At 40.1% G+C, this 22,455-nt stretch overlaps 2 protein-coding genes, 2 long non-coding RNA genes and 1 pseudogene across 5 annotated transcripts; 1 reads left to right on the plus strand and 4 right to left on the minus strand.

Annotated features, from left to right (window-relative positions):
* Positions 1-36: 36 nt before the first annotated feature.
* On the minus strand, positions 37-1,529 carry LOC130134794 (uncharacterized). Its single transcript, XR_008814294.1, has 2 exons — positions 1,394-1,529; positions 37-563 (listed from the first exon to the last, which is right to left on the minus strand). It is a non-coding gene; the product is annotated as an uncharacterized LOC130134794 (long non-coding RNA).
* A 6,915-nt stretch (positions 1,530-8,444) lies between these two features.
* LOC130134753 (peroxidase 44-like) lies at positions 8,445-9,784 on the minus strand (annotated as a pseudogene).
* Positions 9,785-14,666: 4,882 nt separating this feature from the next.
* Positions 14,667-18,024, minus strand: LOC130134754 (uncharacterized). The gene is made up of 6 exons (XM_056302414.1): positions 18,001-18,024; positions 17,409-17,607; positions 16,372-16,642; positions 16,000-16,246; positions 15,128-15,893; positions 14,667-14,788 (listed from the first exon to the last, which is right to left on the minus strand). The coding sequence occupies exons 1-6, from the start codon at positions 18,022-18,024 to the stop codon at positions 14,667-14,669; spliced, it is 1,629 nt and encodes a 542-aa protein (XP_056158389.1).
* Positions 18,025-19,067: 1,043 nt separating this feature from the next.
* LOC130134791 (uncharacterized) lies at positions 19,068-20,635 on the minus strand. 2 transcript variants are annotated; one of them, XM_056302484.1, is made up of 3 exons: positions 20,289-20,635; positions 20,137-20,181; positions 19,068-19,500 (listed from the first exon to the last, which is right to left on the minus strand). In XM_056302484.1, the coding sequence occupies exons 1-3, from the start codon at positions 20,551-20,553 to the stop codon at positions 19,364-19,366; spliced, it is 447 nt and encodes a 148-aa protein (XP_056158459.1). In that variant the 5' UTR covers positions 20,554-20,635; the 3' UTR covers positions 19,068-19,363. The 2 variants fall into 2 exon arrangements, with proteins under 2 accessions (XP_056158459.1, XP_056158458.1); XM_056302483.1 differs by having other exon boundaries at positions 19,068-19,495; positions 20,117-20,181; positions 20,289-20,630.
* LOC130134793 (uncharacterized) lies at positions 19,358-20,688 on the plus strand. The gene is made up of 2 exons (XR_008814293.1): positions 19,358-19,500; positions 20,137-20,688. It is a non-coding gene; the product is annotated as an uncharacterized LOC130134793 (long non-coding RNA).
* The last annotated feature ends 1,767 nt before the right edge of the window (positions 20,689-22,455 follow it).

Below are 22,455 nucleotides of genomic sequence, written 5' to 3' on the forward strand. Positions count from 1 at the left end.
CAATAAAAGTAGTGAACACTTGAAGTAGAGTTGATAAGGAGAGAAATAGTTACTATCGGGTTGATTGCACAAGAATTTGGCGGTACAAGATGCTCTCTCGCGGAAGCGATGGCCTTGCCTTCGAAGAATTGTTATTACCCTTTATGAGAAAAACATAGTAAAGGAGCAAAATCTCCAAACTAGAACTGTCTACTTTCCCAAATGGGGGAAACTCAAAATTGGTGACGACCAACTGATACTGTACAAAGAGATCTTCCTAGACTCACAACCCTCGCACTCTAACAGACGAGGCTTTTAAATGTCATAAGAAAGTTAGTTTTCGGATACGATCAAAAGCCATCATAATCATAATTTCCGCCGTCGTAACCATACATTTCCTCTTCGTTTCCGTAATATAAATCACCATCCGCTCCTTTAGTGTCATCATCCTACTGCTCATCATCCAAACCCATGTCGTCGTTTGTTTCGACATCCTTGGCTTCAACCTCTTTGCTGCTAGGCATCTTGTCATCATTGTTGGTATCCAATTCTGTTCGTCTTTTCTTGGGGTTCTCCGGGATCGCCTGCTTAGATGACAAAATAGATACAACAATGCCGTTGATCATTGATTAGGTTTAGAAGCTTCTACATCATAATTGTCTGCTTGAACAAAATTGCCCAAAAAAAAAATACACAGAGGGAGGCTATATTCATCCTTAGAACTGGAAAGCTCAGCATTAGAGAGCTGAGGCTGCAAATAGTAAATCGAGGTTGTTCTTTCATTACTATCCACACACAAGTAGTAGAAAGATGGACTCGCGATTTGAATCTAGAAAGGTAGAAGGAACTAAAGCTGGTGTCATATACCAAGAGAGTATTTGACAAAGTCCGAGCATTCTCTTGTCTGAATGGCATTTGAACTTGCCAACTTGGACAACTGACAATATTGTACTGCTTACGATGCAATACAGATGATAAAGGATTGTGAAGATTGCTAAGAACAAGAGCAGAAAAAAGAAAGCTCCCTCATATTAACATCCAAGGTAAAAAAAATCCACTAATGGAGATAAGAAAGGTCCTTCATACGGACAACCGAGGTAAAAATCCAAAGTACAGCAAACAGATTGCACCGGAGATTTATGTCCTCTCCTACCAAACATGGCAAACAATAGAAATATTTGAACGACATCCAAGAATCATCGAGCTAGTAAGTAACCCAAAATCTACAAGTGGAAAAAATGTAAACAGCTTTATTCCACGCATGGAGTGTCTCTATGTGAAGGTCCACTAAAATTCTAATACGAAAACCCCAACTCAAACATATTACAATTCCACACTAAGCATGTTAACTAGCGACTTATCATTTTACCTATTGAAAAGCCAAAAGAAAAGTGTTGAGAATAGATAAACTTACAGGTTCATCAAAGAGTTTTTCCAGTACATCGTAGTTTATCTTGGAACTAAGTCTCTGCCACGAGAATATTGTTGTTAGTATTAGAAGAATAAATCATGCAGTAGGGTCTGTAAACTGAATTGAGAGGATAAGTTTACGTATGTACAAACATAAGTGATACTAATTATCTGAATTAATACCATTAGAATCACATTTGCCAATCTAATATAGCATCAATCTATGCAGCTTCTCTAATCATTGAAAGTTTTTGCAGCATTCTTACAATCAGATAACTAAACTGTGTGCCGGTGCATGATATCAAGCTAGCAGACATGCCTTTGTGCAACTATCTGGAACACTGTCAAAAGAAAAGGGACAAGAATGAAAAAACTGCAATAGTAATACTTATTCAGTCTCTGCTGCATGCATGCATGAGCACAGTGGAAGCAGCGAATATTTTATTTTCAAGGAAATGTCAAAGAAATCAAATGCCCATAAATATTAGGCACAAGCCCTTAACATTTTCCTACACTTTCCACAGAAATCCACCGGATCTATAATCTAATATGATGTAAAACAGAGCTCAACACATGCCTCCAACATTCCATGACAACTAGTAACAACTACCGAACATCACCTGAAAGATCAAACTCAACCCACCTAAATTACAATACAATTACTACCAACTTTCAGAGAAGAATCGAAAAAAAAATTCAAGATTAGCAATCGATTCAATCCCTTTAAATGACTGTCGCCAATCTTATCAACATGCCACAAAGCGTTGTCATACTAGTCATGGAATTGGCTTAAATGCAATAGATTTAGGACTTTTGTGATAATTTCCTCATATATAATGATACTAATTAAAAAAATATGGAGTATTAAGTAACGTGGCTAGCCGCTAGTACATGTTGAATAAACCCACAATTTGATAGGTCTGGTTATAGTCAGTCATATCACTTAATATATAAATCAATTTTGTTGATAGATCTTAATCTACTTAGCCTTACTATGTATGTCATGGTTTCCTCCACTTCTGATTGAAGGAAGCATCCGATTAGCGAGTTACATGCTTGGGTATGATCCACGTGTAACCCTAAAATGGATAACACAAGATCAGTCCCACCTCCTGTCCTTTCTCTCTCTACGGCGACGACCATGGTTGGCGCCCTGCACATGGCCACCGCACTCCACTCGCCATCGCGTTTGCACCGGTCACTCTACCGCGCCTGCCGACATTCTCTGCTATGAATCTAGTCCGCCGTGAGCAAAGCCACCTTGGGTCTGCTGATGATGCCGCCGCCACCACCAACCAAAGTTGCCGCCTGTCTATGGTGCGATCGAGCCAGGTGGACCTTGAGTACCACCGGCGACCATATAAAGAGGCAGATATATGGTCATCAACGTCGAGCAATCATCAGCCTTGATTTGACGGAGAGAGAGAGAGAGAGAAAAGTGAACATAAGGAGGGAAAGAAGTAGGCTCGGCGATGTTATAAGGTTCGACCGTTCGGGCAATCATCAACGTCGCCTATGGCAGTTTCGTTAGAGTGATGAAACCTCTAGTTTATATCTTTTTCGTACGCGAAACGGTCTGAGAACCTGATTCCTCAAATACTGTCGCCTTGATGATCTTAAACTTCATTGACAAAATTGACTCTTCCGTGCTTAATGTGTTATAATATGTCTCGAGTTTGAGTCCGCGAACAAAACCCGACCCAAGATAAATTAAAGGAAAATCTGGAAGTTGAATATCTGTAGATATCCACCGTGGAAATCTATATTTCCTGTTCAATTTTGGAGTACAAAGCCATGTTGGAATTTTGATCGTGAAAAATAGACTTCAAAAAGGAAAGTGGATATTTGGATTTCAAGTTGCTGATTTGTTGAGTCCAACAAAAGTTCCAGTAGATTACGGAAATCAATTTCGTATAAACGTTGGTCAACAAAATAGGAAAGTGGACTTTGAATCTGACTCATACCATGACTCGGTCAACTCTTGGGCACATATATTATATTCTATCGTGGGCACCTTGGAAAGAAGAAGTTGAAGAGTGCAGAGTGTGGTCTTCGTGCTGTTCATGTCCAGAGAAGAAGTGAAGCGCCGTTTAAACGAGTGCTTGGCAATCACGGATCTTTCTTCGGCAAAATTACATCCAAGAATTCGAGTGTTCAAGTCGTAAAAATCTTGTGTTAGGATTTGTGTGTAATTCCTTCACGAGATTGAAAGATTATTTCGTGAGGAATTGTGGGGCTAAACACTGCGTGCGTTATTGGGTGTAATTGAGGCTTGGGAAAAATTTAGAGTGTTTGAGTGACTCGAGTGTGGTTGTAATCTCCGTTGTATCGCTTGATCTACAGTGGAATTCCGTGCTGCTCTCTCCGTGGACGTAGGTCACTACGACCGAACCACGTAAATCTGATGTCCGATTTATTTTCTTATTCTGTCAAAATTTATTGTTCGATCGCTTGGCTTCCACAACAATTGGTATCAAAGCTAGGCTTGCTTAAGTTGAAGCGAATCGATGGCGATAGAAGAAGGAAAAGTGAAAATCGACAGATTTGATGGGAAAGATTTTGGTTTCTAGAAGATGCAGATTGAGGATAATTTATATCAGATAAAATTGCACTTGCCCCTATCTGGGGAGAAGCCAGAGACGATGAAGCAAGCTGATTGGGAATTGCTGGATAGACGAGCTTTGGGTGTTATTCGGCTGACGTTGGCTCGTAACGTCGCGTTTAACATCGTGAATGAGAAGACCACTGCAGGTTTGATGAAAGTCCTGTCGGACATGTACGAGAAGCCCTCTGCGATCAACAAAGTCTATTTGATGCGACGTCTGTTTAACTTGAAGATGAGCGAAGGTGCGTCGATCGCTGATCATATTAATGAATTCAACGTGATCGTTAGTCAATTGAGTTCAGTTGATATTGACTTTGAAGATGAGGTACGTGTTTTAATTCTATTATCCTCATTGCCTGATAGTTGGAGTACTACTGTTACTGCTGTTAGTAATTCCTCTGGGTCAACAAGTTTGACGTTTAATGGTGTTCGAGATTTAATTCTGAGTGAAAACATCCGTAGAAGAGAATCTGGCGAACATATATCTACTGCTTTAGTAGGTGAAAATAGAGGAAGAACTGGTACACGTGTTAGCAGAAGTAGTATGAACTCGAATAAACGAAATCAGTCTAGGACTGGTGGTATTGTCTGTTGGAGTTGTGGCAAGAGGGGGCATATTAGAAGGGATTGCCTAAAGCTGAAAAACGACAAGGGTAAGGGAATTAGAGTTGATCCTGCGGATGATGTTATAGCTATTGCTGACAGTAATTCGGATAATGCTGATTTTGTCTTGTCTGTCACTGATAATTCATCGTTTGATGGATGGATTATGGATTCTGGTTGTTTTTTTCACGCTACACCAAATAGGAACTGGTTTACTACTTATCAGTGCACGGATAGTAGTAAAGTGCAGTTGGGGAACAATTCTGAATGCGATGTTATTGGTGTTGGTGATGTTAGAATTAGAATGCATGATGGTATCGTGTGGACATTGACTGGAGTGAGGCATGTTCCAAAGTTGAAGAAAAATCGTATTTCCTTGAGTGCCCTGGATTCAGCTGGGTGTCGATATTATTTAGAAGGTGGAGTTCTGAAAGTTCTTCGAGGTGCCATGGTGATAATGAAAATAATCAAGCATAGTGGCCTATATGAGCTTCAAGGTGAGACAGTGACGGAATTCGCTGCGAAGACGTCGAATGCATCGGTTCAAGAGTCTGAATTGTGGCATATGCGTTTGGGGCACATTAGTAAGAGAAGCCTGAAGGTTCTAAGTGAAAGAAATTTGCTATGTGGTTATGTGGCTAACGAATTGAATATATGCAGGTGCTGTAATTTAGATCAACGGCGGAAAGTGCAGTTCAGTACGGTTGTCAAAGAAACCATGGATATTGTAGGATTAATTCACTTGGATGTTCGCAGGTTGTCGCGATTTCCTTCGAAGAAGAGTGCCAGATTTATGCTAACAGATGTTGATGACTACTCGATGAAGACTTGGGTATTTGTGCTAAAGCACAAGTTTGATGCTGTTGTCAGGATCAAGCAATTAAAAGCTTTGATCGAAAAGGAGACTGGTAAATCGATCAAGCAGGTGCAGACTGACAATAGTATGGAGTTTTGCTCGAAGCTGTTAAACGAATTCTGCATGAAGGAAGGCATAGTGAAACACCGCACTAGTGCCATTGAACCACAACATGTTGCGGAGTTGATGAGCAGAACATTACTAGAGACGGCCCATAAAATGATCTCTAGTGCTGGTATGGCTAGGAGATTCCTGGCGGATGCGCTTAGTACGGCAAGCTACCTGAAAAATAGATCCCCATCGACTGCGATTGAATGTCGGACTCCCGAAGAAGTGTGGTCAGGCAACGTTGCTGATTATTCTGTTCTTAGAATATTTGGTTGTCCATGTTATATTCAAGTTAGTGATTGTAAGCTCGATAGAAGGACAAAAAATTGCATGTTCCTAGGTTATGCACAAGGTGAGCGAGGCTATAAGTTGTGGTGCTTGGAATTAAATTCACTTGTTTTCAGCAGAGAAGTTACATTTGACGAGTCTCCAGTACTTCTGGCTAGGAGTGTTAATAGCGGTGTTTATACGGATCTGGACGGTGTTCAGCTTGAGGTGGAGTTGCAACCAGAAACTCCTGAGGTAGCGGGTGCTAACGAAATAATCGACACAGATGGTGCTTGTAGCGAGGTGGAGCCTATTGAGCCAACAGTTGCTGTAACTGCTGAAATTGACAAGGTGCGTATTCAATCTCCCAATAGATATGAATGCAACAATGGTTTTGCTTTATCTGCGATTGAGGAGGTTGTATCGAAAAATCCTTGTGAAGCAGTTAAAGGTGCATGTGGAGTTGGTGTTCTGATGAGGTCCACGGCTATGGCGAAGTTCAAACGAGGCTTGGACTTGAAAGACATCTGTGGCGGTTGAGCCCGTTGGGGATGTGGAAGAGTAGTAGCGAAATTCGGATTTCTATCAAAGCGATTGTGACTTGGCTCAAACGTCGAGCCAAGGTCGAGATTGTTATAATATGTCTCGAGTTTGAGTCCGCGAACAAAACCCGACCCAAGATAAATTAAAGAAAAATCTGGAAGTTGAATATCTGTAGATATCCACCGTGAAAATCTATATTTCCAGTTCAATTTTGGAGTACAAAGCCATGTTGGAATTTTGATCGTGAAAAATAGACTTAAAAAAGGAAAGTGTATATTTGGATTTCAAGTTGCTGATTTGTTGAGTCCAACAAAAGTTCCAGTAGATTACGGAAATCAATTTCGTATAAACGTTGGTCAACAAAATAGGAAAGTGGACTTTGAATCATACCATGACTCGGTCAACTCTTGGGCACATATATTATATTCTATCGTGGGCACCTTGGAAAGAAGAAGTTGAAGAGTGCAGAGTGTGGTCTTCGTGCTGTTCATGTCCAGAGAAGAAGTGAAGCGCCGTTTAAACGAGTGCTTGGCAGTCGCGGGTCTTTCTTCAGCAAAATTACATCCAAGAATTCGAGTGTTCAAGTCATGAAAATCTTGTGTTAGGATTTGTATGTAATTCCTTCACGAGATTGAAAGATTATTTCGTGAGAAATTGTGGGGCTAAACACTGCATGCGTTATTGGGTGTAATTGGGGCTTAGGAAATACTTAGAGTGTTTGAGTGACTCGAGTGTGATTGTAATCTCCGTTGTATCACTTGATCTATAGTGGAATTCCGTGCTGCTCTCCCCGTGAACGTAGGTCACTACGACCGAACAACGTAAATTTGGTGTCCGATTTATTTTCTTATTCTGTCAAAATTTATTGTTCGATCGCTTGGCTTCCGCAACATAATGAATGAATAAGGATGTTGAAGGAGGAGGCTTAAATGTACTATTTACCTCGAGGTGGGGGGATTAAGTTGAATCAACACGGTAATTGATGTAATTAAGATATGTATTAGGATTGCAAGCAGCGCAACCTTCCAAATCGATTGTTTGCTCCTAGAGAAGATTGCGATCGACCTACGCAAAGATCTAAGCCCGGCAGCTTGTGGTTTAATTCAAGCTGGGAAAAATGTTCAGGAACCGCATTGTACAAATAAAAAATTCAAAGACCGCATTACACATTGGATTAAAATTCAAGAACTATTTATGTCATTATCCTTTCAAATTGATATTACAAGGTGTAACATATTTGTAAGGAGAAAAGTCATATGAATTGTTGATTTGACTAGTTATATATCGTGGGGTTCGGTATATGTTGAATGCAAGAACCTATTTGACAATCATTCGATCCCCATCACTCATCTAAGCAATCTGAAGTTCTTTTTAACCATTCAAGATCTGCATGAGTCCCTTAAAAAAGATGACATCATTTAATCATTATTATTCACTTTGAACCCAGGAAGGAATAAATAACAATCCCATAATAAAGAACAACATTAATGTTAATATAACCTAACTGCGGCACCCTAGCTAGTTGAAAACCCTACAATTGTTCCTAATCTCTCCCGCATTTCCGGTTAGAACTTCAACATTGCCCATCTTCACCATCGCGTTTGCAAAACTCTACCTGAACCTGTTCATGCCTAACACGAACTTAGCGACGATTGCCGCACACGATTTATCAACAGCGGGCTCCTGATCAATTTGTAATATCCCTCTCTTCGCAAGAATCTTTCTATACAACTTGTTATCGATGATGGAGGGGAAAAGTATCAAAAAAAGCTTTAAATCTATTGCATTTGTATCAATTCAAGCCTAAGCTTTTCAGTTAAACCAATTTAGTCCTAAACTTTTTCACATTGGTACCAATTGAGTCCATCTAGCCAATTTAGACCAGAAAGTACTAAAATGGATGTTGGCCGTCTTACATGACATGATTGACGTTGACATGGACATTTTTTTAAATGCTTAAATATTTTTTTCGATTTTGTATTAATTTTTTCATTTCTTTTTCCTTTTCTTTTTTTCTTCTCTTTTCCTTCTTTTCTTTTTTTTTTTCTTTCCTTTCTCTTTTTTCTTTTCTCCTTATTTCACTAAGCCAATCGCCAGCCTCCGTGATGGCTGGCAGAGGTTGCCAGCCCCAGTGAAGTCGATAGTGATGTTGAGCTTGGCAACCAAGTTTAAATTGGTCTAATTGAAAGGTTCAAAACTGAATTGGTACAAATGCAATAGGATTATGACTTCTTCTTTTTTGTACTTTTTCCCTTAATGAAGCACCACAAGTGACGTTGAGCTTGGCGACCAAGCTTGGGTCCATGGACGAATCTAGAGCTCTGGTACCTCGGAAATCTGAGATACAGTCTAGGAAGATGCCGCAGTGAGCGACTCCAACGATGTGTCCACCCAAGAGAGTGACCATCTCGGTAAGGGTGAACCCTTTGGCAGCGAAGGCTTCTTGAGCCTAAGACACCGAGAATGTCAGTCCTGGCAAGTTAACTTCATCACGGACCATGATGATGCCGTCTCGCCTTCCCGTCGCGACATCTTAGCTAAGCCCTCCTACAAAGAAGACTGCGTCTCATGTCACCAAGGTTATGATGTCAGCACAGGAGACCGTCGACGGGCATGCGGCTTCTACGTTCTGCTTGGCTTCGTCGACGATTTCAAAGCCTCACATAGTATGGATGCATCGCAACCCTAAACGGGAGGAAGGAAGCAGTATCATTAGTTCACATCATGATAGGAAAAATTATGGCAATACTTATTCTCTTTTCATCAAATGATTGATTGGACAACATCCATGCAATCTTATTACAAGTATAATTATGATATTTCTATTGATATTCGTATCTCTCAAGATTGCACATGTATTGCATGTATTTTGCACGTATATGTCTTTTTAATTATGTATATCTTGATTGATATATTTTCTTAGAATGCTTATCTAATATAACATATAAAAAGGCTAATGTATTTTTCATTAATATATATCAAAATATACACAAATTCCATATTCTTCTCTTTTGCGTCAGTATCTTGACTTCGTATCAAAGCCACCAAGAGAGAAGAAATCAAATCAAACCCTAGGAGCAAATGATTAATTACCAATAGATCTTTATAAGTTTACACACTGGCATTGAGTGCACGTGTACAAACATGTACATTCATGAAATTTACTCTAACAAAACAGTCGTGGAAATGCATGCGAAGCAAGGCAGTTGTGATGGATCGATCGGCTTTGAATCTACTTTGCACGATTTGACGCACGATGGATTCAGCTCGCGGGCAAGTAGAGTTGTAGAAGCCGACCTTCAGATCACCCAAAGCCAGAGAGAGAAGAAAAACAAACCCGAGAAAGGTAGCTATATTCTTCATTGTCTTCCAAGTAAATTTGCACGAGAGAGATCACTATCTATTAGAGATTTGGAGCTACCTAGGATTGCACAGTAGTAGCACGAAATCGCACCACCATTTATAGGGTTTTAGAGGAGGTGTCATGTGAGGATGAGTTGGTGAAGAGAGAAGTCTCCAACACACGCACACACAATGTCACTCGGAGCTGACGATGTTGAAGGTGATGGATTTTGAATGGAGCGTTGGCCGCTTGTGCTTCTCTGCTAAAAACGATGCAGGCATGCATGCAAATACGCGTTTGGTGCTGTTCTTTGCCCGAGAATGGTAAGACTCGAACTTTGTCATTGACATATCTTCACTCAAAAGGTCAAGGAAAATTAATATAAAGTTGTCTTCACAAACCATAAATGCTTATAGCTCCTTCGTGGCAAAGACACGGTTCCAGATCAATCTATTATCTTCCTATATACATGCACATGTAAATCCATCTTGAGTGTGTATTAGAATGGCTAATAAAGTAATCGGGACAATCGCTCTGATCAAATCGAATTGAATTACACGTTGAAACAGCGAGTATGATTTCTTTATTTGTCTTCTGGAAGATTTAGGACGTGAACTTCACATGGATTATTGCACTTTAAGCTAGGTTTAACTAGAAAGTATCCTCAGTCAAGTTCGCATGTTTAAGAAAAAGTGGCCTTACCCTCTTTAGTCGAAGTCCATGTTCGTGGAATCAAAATATGACAGCTATAAAATTCGTCTCCGTACGAAGCAAGAAGAGCCGCGCTTCAGTCACAACATGCGTTTTCTTTTCAGTCAACGCGGAATAGTTTCATCTGTGTTTTGTGGACACAAAACCTTGAATACAAGATTTGACATAGGATTCCTCTTGGTGTAAAGGTACCGGGCTTCTACTATACGCTCACCAACACGCTCCCCATCCCACAGTTGCCGCCGCTGTCGCCATTCTCCTTCTTGGCCAACGCTGTCGAAATCTGTCATCGGCCGAGAAAATTGTCCAAAAAGTCCTAAACCTATTATACTTTTACCAATTCAGTCATAAACCTTTCAAGTTTGCTAATTGAGTTCTAAACATTTACACTTCTTGCCAATTGAGTCCATCCGGCCAATTTTGATTGGAAATCACTGACGTGAACGCCGGATGGCCATGTGGTGCTGACGTGGACATTTTTAAATATTTTTTTGAATTTTTATGATTTTTTTCTTCTTCTTTTTCCTTTCTCTTTTTTTTGGGGGTTTTAGAGTTGGCCGGTGAGGGTGGCCGGCCAACCCTCGTCGGCCACTGGCGAGGGCCGCGATGCCCTCATCCCCTAGAGCCGGCGAGGGTCAGCCGGCCACCCTCGCTGGCCAACTCCAAAACCCAAAAAAAAAAAACAGAGAAAAGGAAAAAAAAAGAAAAAAATCATAAAAAAATTCAGAAATTATTAAAATATTATTTAAAATTGTCCACGTCAGCACCACGTGGCCGGCCGGCGTCCACGTTAGTGATTTCTGTCCAAAATTGGTCGGATGGACTCAATTGGCAAGAAATGAAAAGGTTTAGGACTCAATTGGCAAACATAAAATGTTTAGGACTGAATTGGCAAAAGTGCAATAGGTTTATGACTTTTTAGACAATTTTCCCATCATTGGCTCCTCCACAGAGTTGACACCACCACACAAAGACCCTATCCCTATGTTTTCTCACTTTACTCAGTCTAGGCAAGATCTCGAAGAGCTCAAAGCTTCTCCACACCCATCGAGGGCGGTCCAAGAAATGGTATTTAAACTCTTGGCAAGACAAACTTGTGCTAATTTTGCTTCTACCCGGTAAATTTTAGCTGATGGATCCAACCAGGAAGCTCACAACCTCAAAGTGCCAACTTGTGCTAATTTTTTGCATTTTGCTTTCGCTATAGTCAGCTCATTAAAGTAAAATGAATGGTCCACAAATATTGACTCTGAGTACATTGATTAGTAAAGTCAGACTCGCTTGAGGGATTTCATTAGATCAAAATCTCGAAGCACATAATCGTTTTTTGGAAAATAACACAAATAGTTCCTGAGCTTTGATCCAATATTCAATCTCATTCCTAAATTTTCAATTTATCCAAAATGGTCCCTGAACTATGGATAAACGTTCAATCTAGTCCTTCCGTTTGTTCAAACCATAACTGATGACGTGGACCGTTAACTGATGATGTGGAGCTAAGATGGATTACTAAATAATGATCCAGCAAGTATTTTACAAAAGAAAAACAAATTGGGGCTTCAAATAACCCTCTTCTTCCTCCTCAATGATTCTTCATCCTCTCAACATCAGACTTCTCAAAATGCTTGGATCGATATTGAAATGAAGAGGGTTGGGTTGAGGTCGATCCCGGCGACGATTCAAATCTTGGGTTCTTGGAGGGTGTGCCACTGCCTGTGCGTGATCCGCTCAATCAGAAATAAAAACGAGGGAAGGAAGTGAGAACCGTGTGAGCATTGAGGAATTGAAATTTCGAAAGAGTTCGCGTTTTGTATAGCTTGAATGCGAGTTTGTGTTTGGTATGCTTTTTTTGTTCTGGAATTTTGCTTCTTCTTTTTTGTGGGTTGAAGGACTTGCTTCTTCTTTTTTGTGGGTTGAAGGACTTGCTTCTTTTTTTTTGGGGGTCAAAGGACATGCTTCTTTTTTTTGTGGGTTGAAGGACTTGCTTCTGAGAAGCAAAAAAATTGACTGACCAAAATTTCAGAAACAAAAAAGTAAGAAGGCGTACGACAGTTGAAGAAAGAAAAAGAACAAAAGTGGAGATGAAGACTCAATTTGACACCTGAAGCCGAAACCCTATGTGGTGATTTGGCACCAAGCAGTAGTGTCACTAGAGGAGAAGGAAAAAAAGGGGCTTTGACCATATCAGCGCAAAGGAGCAAAAGGAGATGATTTCTGAATTCAATTCACAATTCTTCCCTCCATCAACTTCTCCTCTGTGATTTGGTCTATCACAATCTCTTTCCAATCCGACATCAATCAAGCTCACACAGTCAGATATGTTAACAGCGAACATATAGCGAGGAGGCGACATTAGCATTTGGTGATCTTGATTTGTTACAATGGATAATTGTTTTTTAGGAATGAAAATGTTAAACTCATTCACTATTCGTGTTTGCAATGAAAATTGGTGTTCTTAGAACGAAAATTTGTCGATGTTGCGAGGAAAGAAAATTCATATCTACCTCTAAACAAGCTTGGCTTGTTATTGTTAACAAAGCCTTCTCAATATGATCTTACACCTCTAAAAGTTGAAAGACAGAATTGGGAGATATGCAAATGACATGCATATGGCTATCAAACCATTTGAGAGATAAAAACCGAAATTACCTTCATTTAGAACTCTTTCTAGTAGACATAGCCACGGTTCGGAGTCAGCGGTCCGGTTCGTGGCCATGTATGAACCGGAAGCGGCGGTTCTGGGCCGGTTTCGGTTCCGACCTGGTTCGGAATCGGTTGGTAAAAATTAAAAAAATAAATTATGAAATAAAAAAATAATGAATTATCAAATTATGAAATAATAAATTATTCAATATAAAATGTAATCAAAATGTACATTGTAATTAAATTTGGGGAAAAAAAGAGAGAAAGAGATGGGGCTTGAACTTAAAATATAATCAAAGTTTTTTTTTTTTGGAACCGAGCCCAGAACCGGCGGTTCCGGGCCGGTTCCAAAATTGTTGGAACCGAAACTGGGCCCGTAGGCCACGGGCCGGTTCCGGTTCCGAACCGCAGGCCCGGTCAACGGGCCGGTCCCAGGTTTGACCTAGGCTGGTTCCGGGCCAAAACCGGCCCGTGGCCATGTCTACTTTCTGGTAATTGAGACCCATTTTACTGAAGTGGCAGCGATCAAACGCAACAAAATTTTTACAAACAAACGAGCCCCGCAAGCCAACTATTCAAGAGTATTGAATGTACTCTTTAACATCAACAAAGTAGACGAAAATAAGGCCAACTGCACTTTTCAAATATTGAATATACTACTTAGGCTATGCTCATTCGCGAAAAATGTTACGTTTCTAGAAAATATTTTCTCAGAAGTCATTTTCCTAGAAAATGACATAATTTTCCGGTATTCGGGTGAAATCTGAAAAAGTTTCGGAAAATATTTTTCGTTGTTCGGCATGAAAAAAAAATTTCCACCTTGCAATACTTTTAATAATTTTTATTTATTAAAAATATTTTTATTTTTATTTTTTTTCTTTTTCCTTCTTCTTCTTCTCTGGCAGGTCACCAGCAACCGGCCACGGCCGCCGGCGTGCTCGAGCCTCGCCACAGGCCGGCAATGGCGAGGCTTCGACTCACCTGATTCGGTGCGGCTGAGCTCACCAGATTTGGTGAGCTAGGCGAGGCTCGAGCCTCGCCCGAGGTCGCCAAAGCCTCGCCGACGTCCGGTAACCTCAGGCTAGCTCGGCCGCGCCAGATCAGGCAAGCCGGAGCCTTGCCGACCTTTGGCAAGGCTCAAGCTAGCCGGTCGCCGGCTATCACCATGGCCGGTGACCGACTAAGGAAGAAGAAGAAGAAGGAAAAAAAAAAAAGAAAAAGAAAATAGTGAAAATAAATGGTGAAAGAAGGCTTACGGGAAAATGTTTTCCTCTTTTGAGAAAGAGGAAGTCATTTTCCTCAAAAGTGAAGGAGTTTTGTCAATAGGAAAATGTTTTCCGTGGGAAGTTATTTTCCGTGAAACGAATACCGGAAAACATTTTCTTGAAAGTTATTTTCCGTGAAACGAACGGAGCCATAAAGCAAATATTTCTTGCCCAGAATGCTTGTGCTCTATACAGCATCATTGCCACATCTTAAACACTTCCAAAACTACAAAAAAAAAAAACAATCTCTATATCTTGATCTTAAATTAAATTCAAGAGTATCATATCAACAAAAAGTACAAGTACTAATCCGACTTCCAACTTTTCAAACACCTACTTCTGGTAAATTTTCCTCTTTCTTGGAGATCTTGTTGATCCAACACTTCCAATATCGTTCAAATGCTCAATGGCTTGTTCCGTTCTTCTTGTTTCTTTTTCATAATGTCCGCCTTTTGCTGCTAGACAAAAGAAAAGCATCAATCAATCAAATGTCAAATGTTTACATAACAACAAGTTTACTACCATAAAGCTATACCTATAATCAATCAAATGTCAAATGCTCAATCTCTTCATCCTATTGATTAAGAAAATGAAGTTAAAAATATTGACACAAACAAAGACTAGAGACATAGAATGAATAAACCTTACCTTTTCTTTTTGTTTCAATAGACAACTTCTTGAGTTGTGGCCTCGCTTGAAGCACAAATGGCATGTGATTTTTGTGTCTCGTCTTGACACTTTGAATCCATTTTTAGATTCTCCTTCCTCTCTTATCCTTTTCTGTTTAGGCCTACCAGGCATAACCCGAGGCATTGGTGCCACCAAAGGTTCTCTATCATTAGAAGGCCACAGGTTATCGCCATTCATTACTTCCAAATAGTAAATGTATGTCTTTAAATAGGTATCCTTCTTATACCGGTGGGCGACAAAAGTTTCTACCTCCTCCCCTTTGAATAGTATGACACAGATTGCATGAGGGCATAGAATCCCACTCAAGTCCCATGCCCTACAAGAACAAGAGTTGTTTTTTATGTCCACTACAAATTTATCATTCCTATGGCGTACTTCAAATCCATCTTCTCCATTCCAAAGCACATGACAAAAGGCACTTTCTTTTTTATTGCCTTCTATCTTCTCTAATATCCTTGGCGCAATGTCCCTTTTCCATCTTTGACATGCATCTCTTTTTTCACGCATTCTTGTCACTATCTTCTCTCTAATATCCTCAAGCATAGATATGATAGACATGTGTCTAGCTTCCAATATCGATCCATTAAATGCTTCTGACAAGTTATTATCTACAATATCTGACTTGCATATAGTTTTAAAGTGAGCCTTGCACCAATATTTTGGAGCAATCCTCATCAAATCAGCCTTTCCTATCTTGCTCATCTTATCCAATTCCTCGAGCTGTTTTTTAAATTGCAGGATTGTAGTTGACTTTGCACACATCCAAAATTGCTTGCGACAATCGTTTCCCCCATTCTTCTTGCGCCAATTTGCATAGATATGTCTTGCACATCGTCGGTGCTCAGCCGATGACATCTCCTCCTCTAGTACCTGCACAAGCCCCCACAGCATAATACATTATATCATCATATATATAATGAGGTAACAATATGGTACACATGGAAAATACAAAATGAAGGAAGATTAATCACATTGCCTTCTGATGATCTGAGATCGTTGTGTATCCTACACCATCCTTTGTGCCAAGATCATTCTTCAAGGCCTTTGCAAACCAGCCCCATGAATCCTTATTCTCGACCTCAACAACGGCCCATGCGATAGGGTACATTTGATTATTTGCATCCCTCCCCACAACAATCAATAACTCACCCTTCAACATTCCTTTTAAGAAACATCCATACAACCCTTTTAAAGGTCTGCAACCTTCAAGAATCCCTTTCTCACTGCATCAAAGCAAACATAAAATCATTGGAAGATGGGTCTTGAATTTGGTGATTCTCTTATGAACTTTAACTTCACAGTATTTCGAGGATTTCTATGAATAATTTCTTCACAATAATTCCATAACCTAGTGAACTCATAGGAGTACATCCCGTTTAGTTTTTCGATTACCCTTCGCTTAGTCCTTCTACATTGGCTTATAGTGACATCTAAGCTTCTTTGCTCTCGCACAATTTTCTTGAACTCCTGCAACTTCATTGAAGGAGATGCCCTCCATAAGCTTAGATAATGTTTCACCATGTACGTAGATGTAAACCTCCTCACTTGAAAAGACCAAGAGCACGTGTGCTCATCCTTGAAAGTTTTCACTGTAAACAAGTTTGTCTTATTATCTCCAGCTGCATAAATTAACCAGTTACAATTTTTAGATTTACATTTGGCCCTAACTCTCACCTTATCATTCTTGATAAAATCAATATTAACTCTTCTGGTGGCTGCATATTTGTTGATAGCTTCCTTAAACTGCTTAGGGCCATCAAATACCATATTCAGTGCAAAGTGAGATATCTCTGTGGTTTCATCATACTATGCATGTGTGCTTTTCCTTCTAAGAACCTCCTCTATCTCTTGTTCTTCTTCATCACTCGTGACAAAGCTCCAATTAGAATCACTTGAGTCAAGGCATTCAATCTCAATCTCAACATTATCTTCACAATGGGTTGTTATAGCCTCTTTCCTCCCTCATCTTCGTTCTACTTCAACATCTATTTCACTAGGTATCTCCAGCAACCTAGCAACTCTTTATGCATTTTCTCCCTTAAAAGTTCTAATTTTTCCCCTAGCCACTTGAAGTTCTTCTTCTTCATTGTCAAATAACCATGGGACCTCAACAAGCTCATCATTCTCTTCAATTTCATGATTTTGCCCATCAATAGGCATTAAAACTCCTTCATCTTCATCTTCCTTACCAAAAAAAAAAATTCCTTCATCTTCTTCTACGTTCATCAATCCCCCCCACTAACCCATCACCAACGCCAGCACTCATGTCTTTACCATGTTCAATAAATATCTCACATGTACCACCAATATTTGCCCAAAGACCCATCATTTCCTATACTGAAGTGTCATCTTCAATTAATCTTAGACCATTCTCAAAATTCTTACCTGGCATTAAATAGTAGAATTTCTCAATATTAGAGTAACCCATATCTTGTAACAAGTGCAAAATCTCAAAGTAGCTCAGCTTGTTTGGATCATAAAGCCACTCACTACTATGACCATCAACATACTCTACTTTTCTATCACGAACAAACCTACCTCCAACCCATAGAGTAAATCGGAATGTTTCATCAGCCATGTAAATCTACAAAAATATAAACATAAAAATCAGCTAGACTAAAAAAGATAAAGGACACCAGTCAATCTATTTCTATTGTCTATACAATATAAACAAATAAACACCAAAAGTATAATCTAAAGACAAGAAAACAAACACAAATGAGGGCCACGTCTGAAAAGCCATGAAAAAGCTACAATCTAAAACTTCGGCAAGTTTGGACCACATTATAACAAAACTTACGGTGCACTCAATATTGTTTTAATACTCTCATAGGGCATTGCAAGCACAACATGCACAAATAAACTATTCCCACTTTACATCATGACTACGCTCCTCCATGGACACGTCGTCCTTGCAAAACTCTCACATGTACAGACCCGAGTCTTCATTGGAAGCATTACGCACGAGACAACATACCGGGTACAGGGTAACGTCTTCCATGTGACAAGATAGAGTCGCTGTTCAAAGCAAGCTCAAGTCCTTCAACCCACAAAAGACAGTGTCTAGTGACACTTACCTCAGTGCCAAATCACCACACAGGATTTCAGCTTCAGGTGTCAAATTGAGTCTTCATCTCCACTTTTTGTTCATTTTCTTTCTTCGACTGTTGTATGCCTTCTTGCTTTTTTGTTTCTGAAATTTTGGTCAATCAATTTTTTGGCTTCTAAGAAGCAAGTCCTTCAACCCACAAAAAAAAAAGAAGCAAGTCCTTCAACCCACAAAAAAGAAGAAGCAAAATTCCAGAACCAAAAAAGTATACCAAACACAAACTCGCGTTCAAGCTATACAAAACATGAGCTCTTCCGAGATTTTAATTCCTCGATGCTCACACGGTTCTCACTTCCTTCCCTCATTTTTATTTATGATTGAGCGGATCATGCACAGGCAGTGACGCGCCCTCCAAGACCCCAAGATTCGAATCGTTGCCAGGATCGACCTCAACCCAACCCTCTTCGTTTCAGTATCGATCCAAGCATTTTGAGAAGTCTGATGTTGAGATGAAGAAGAATCATTGAAGAATCGTTGAGGCTGAAGAAGAGGGTTATTGGAAGCCCTAATTTGTTTTTCTTTTGTAAAATACTTGTTGGATCATTATTTAGTAATCCAACTCAACTCCACATCATCAGTTAACGGTCCACGTCATCAGTTAACAATTTGAACAAACGGAAGGACTAGATTGAACATTTATCCATAATTCAGGGACTATTTTGGATAAATTGAAAGTTCAGGGACGAGATTGAACATTGGATCAAAATTCAGAGATTATTTGTATCATTTTTCCATCGTTTATCGTTTTTCCATGTCCATCATGACAAAGGTAGAATGAATTTGTCTATGACTTTCTTTGTTCCTCCTTTTCCTTTTGTTTTACGATTTAGCTGGGGTCATAATTTCCAATGCAATCATAGATTAGGCAAATATTTAATTGCAGAAAACACCACACAGGCACATGAAAAGTTGACCCTTTACACACACACCCGAGAGACATGGAAAGTCAAATCCGCATTGCGAACTTGTCAGGGGGGTGAGCCCACCATTTTGTATTTAGTCAAGACCACTACAACATCTGTTTTCTGCAAAATGACAAGACATTCTCATATGCCCAACAACACCAACACAGAGAAGCTTCAACCCCAAGAAAGAGAGGAAAAAAAAGACATAAACAAAAGAAAAGGAAAGGAAAAATCCCAACTCTCTCTTTGACCCTCTCTCTCCCTTCATTAGATTATACATGTGAATATACATATACAGTAGTTATATAGATATAGAAAGAGACACTTCAGGCTCTTCCGGGAGTTCTTGGGTCATGGTGGTTGTTGGCTTCTGTTCCAGGATAATCATTGCTTTTCATCTCCATCCTCCTCTCCATAAACACCGTCTCATCTCCTTCTCTCATTCCCAATTTTTCATCCTGCAGTTTTGGCAATATCACGCCTCATCAGCGTCTGCTTGTGTCTAAACAGAGCAATATATGGGTACGTCTAGAAATTACAGAGAGAGAGAGACAGAGAACTACAAGTATTGCAGCGTCTCGTGGGTGTGAGATCCACCGGACCTAAGAGTTTCTTGAGTACCAAATCCAAATAAGCCTTGTGACACGTGGTATCTAAATCTTTCGAATCGAAAAAAATCTCTCAAATGCACGCAGACTGGTCCGAGTGCATAAGGTGAGGCTCCCCACCGTCAAGGTCACATTGAGTGGGACGGCGGGATCATGCATGTTTCCATACTCTTTATCCATTTATCTCACAAACATCTCTAGAGTTTTGTAGAAATTGTGCAAAGGCCTAAATTGGGTGTGCTGGATTCAATAAAAACAGAGAGATGCTCAGAAGAAAAGGCAAGGCTTTCACCATGTTCATAGCAAGCCACTAGGCCCCAGATTAAAACAGAGAAGATCAATAAACAGAAGGATGAAAGGTTTGTTTGGGATGAAATCCCGAGTTTTCTCTGTACTTTACAATTAAATTCATAGGAAGCTTGATTTCTAATTAACTTTCAGGCAGGTGAGAGAGAGAGAGAGAGAGAGAACCTGAGCTAACAAGTCAGGAGCTGATACTTCATCATCATCCTCTTCCCTGCTTGACTTGAAGCTCCCTGCGAAACAGAACAACAATTCAAAAGCATCAAGAACTGCCCAATCTACAGAAACAACAAAAGGCTAACTCAGGAACATCTCCCAAATCCTCAAACCCGAGCCTTACTAGTTGAAGGAACCGCAAGAGATGAGAGAAGGCAAGAGAAGCCCAGAAACAGCACCAGGAGCCTCGCAGCAGCAATGGTGGACTTGTGCTGTGCCATGTCTTCGAGGTTGAGAATAGGTAAATGCTTTTTGGTGATATCGGGAAAGCAAAGTCGGGTAGGTGAAGTCTGGTGATGGGCATGTGAGAAAAATGCTTGCGGCGAGATGGAACTCTTTATAGAGAGAGAGAGAGAGAGACAGAGGAATATCAATGGGAATTTCTTCATTTTTTGTATATAATATAATGTTTGATTGAATTTTCAATGCCACCAGAAAGAAAAGTTAATCTTTCTCTCCAACCACAAAGTCGACTTCCACTTGTATAAGATGGGCTTTGAGTTCCCACTGGCCTAACTCTCTTACTTCATTACTATTTTTCCATGTATCCTTTTCGTAGTATCATTAACTTAATCTGTTGTTGACACCTAAATTTTGGTGACCCAGTTAGTCATTCGTTGCCAAAAAATTAGGGATCGATCCCGTTTTCTAGGGGTGATCGGTTCTAGGGTGGGTGGGGTCTAGACTTGGAATCTGGAACCTACCCTGTTACAACCGGTTCCCAGTTTTTGGAACCTGGAACCTACCATGTTTTCCCTAGACCCTGTTTTGGAACCTACCCTGTTTTTCCGGTCCGGTTCCAGGGTCTACCCGATAACCTGTTTTTTTTTTTCTGGTTTCAAAAGTTAGGTACCCTCACCTTGTTTGTCGCACTCACAGTTGTAGAGTCCACTTCTGTAGCTTCATGGAATGGCAATTCCATGAGAGGACTCATTTCATTATATCCATCCACTTCCATCGATATGTCTTTGTCTTGATCCATCAACTGAAATTAAACTATACAAAGTAAAGAATCTACAGAAGACAAATTTTACAACAATATAGGACCAACAATCATAGAATAAGAAGTCTGTAACTCTTCAGGAATCTAGCATTGAGATTGTCCTCGCCAAGTGAAAACCCACCCGGACCGGTTTTAGAACCGGTTTTCCCAACGTGTCCGAGATTGTCCTCGCCAAGTCACTGCTTTAGCCACAGCTGAATCATTCTCGTTGCAGGTTTTCTCAAGTCAAATTGTAGTCCAATCCCGACGCTGCCTTCAACGTTTGTCCAGCAGCTTTCGCGGTGATCGATCGCAATTACAAGCGAATTTTCTTAGGCGATTCCACGGTATCCAGCTCTCGGCTTTGCCTTGCACCGTCACGCAGAGATTCCTTGATGTTAACTCAGCCAGCCTCACGGTCGGCCGCACCATCACCTTGGCTGAGCACCACACCGCATGCCAAGGTGACGAGCTGTTGATCCAAGCCGAGCTCCGTCGTGAGCACCCCATTGCGAGCAGCCCGAGTCGAGTTGCTGGCCGCGATCCAGTCGAGCCTCATCACTGGCCCGTCGTCATCTGACCCACTGCCGTCGAGCACCACAAGTCCCGTCTGTCGTTCAAATTCGAATACGTTACCCGTTCAATATTTCGAATTAGGTAATACATTATTCAATTCAATTACGATATATTAAATTGCCTAATTTGAGTTTATTGTGATCTCAATTATGTGCTGTGTCAATATTGTCATATCCAAAAATCTTTTCAGAGTCCATGAATTGGGATATTTTCCTAATTTCACAACGTGTATATGATTGCCAATATGATTTCATGCCCGATATACGACTCGCGATCGCACGGAAAATTGTCAATCCGATCTTCTGCCCGAGATATGCTTCGCGATTGCACACAAAATTGGTCATCAATCCGATCTCACGCTCGAGATATGATTCGCAACTACATGGAAAATTGGCCAATATGATCCTCATGCGCAGGATACGATTTGTCGATTTATTTTCCAAATTTAAATGGATGTGGATGATATCTTGGGTGATTGGATGCTATTTTTTATTTTGGTTTGATCTTTATTTTGATTTGATTTTATTCTATGTTACCAAAAAAAAATCCCAAAAAGATTAGATAGGATCAAGGTTAGTTTTAATAGATAACATTGCATGTTTAAATAGATTTTAGATCATCTTTTAAAATAAATTAGACTATAGGTTAAAATCTTTCCACTCTAGATAGATTGCATGCTAGGATAGGGTTTATCTAGTTAGGATAACATTCCGATTTAAATTAGGATTTGGCT

Source organism: Syzygium oleosum, unplaced genomic scaffold, assembly GCF_021117445.2.
Source record: "Syzygium oleosum isolate NSW1041296 unplaced genomic scaffold, Sole_v2.1 Sole_v2.23, whole genome shotgun sequence".
NCBI lineage: Eukaryota > Viridiplantae > Streptophyta > Magnoliopsida > Myrtales > Myrtaceae > Syzygium > Syzygium oleosum.

Excerpts from the sequence above, each read along its gene's own strand:
- LOC130134754 (XM_056302414.1), bottom strand. The coding sequence starts at position 18,024 with ATGGAAGACGTTACCCTGTACCCG. Across the intron at positions 17,608-18,000 it reads AAGACGTTACCCTGTACCCG|ATTTACATGGCTGATGAAAC; the intron begins GTATGTTGTCTC and ends ATATTTTTGTAG. Across the intron at positions 16,643-17,408 it reads ATTCTACTATTTAATGCCAG|CTGGAGATAATAAGACAAAC; the intron begins GTAAGAATTTTG and ends TAATTTATGCAG.
- LOC130134791 (XM_056302483.1), bottom strand. The coding sequence starts at position 20,553 with ATGAAGAAATTCCCATTGATATTCCTCTGTCTCTCTCTCTCTCTCTCT. Across the intron at positions 20,182-20,288 it reads TCTTGCGGTTCCTTCAACTA|GGAGCTTCAAGTCAAGCAGG; the intron begins GTAAGGCTCGGG and ends TCTGTTTCGCAG. Across the intron at positions 19,496-20,116 it reads CTCCTGACTTGTTAGCTCAG|GATGAAAAATTGGGAATGAG; the intron begins GTTCTCTCTCTC and ends CCAAAACTGCAG.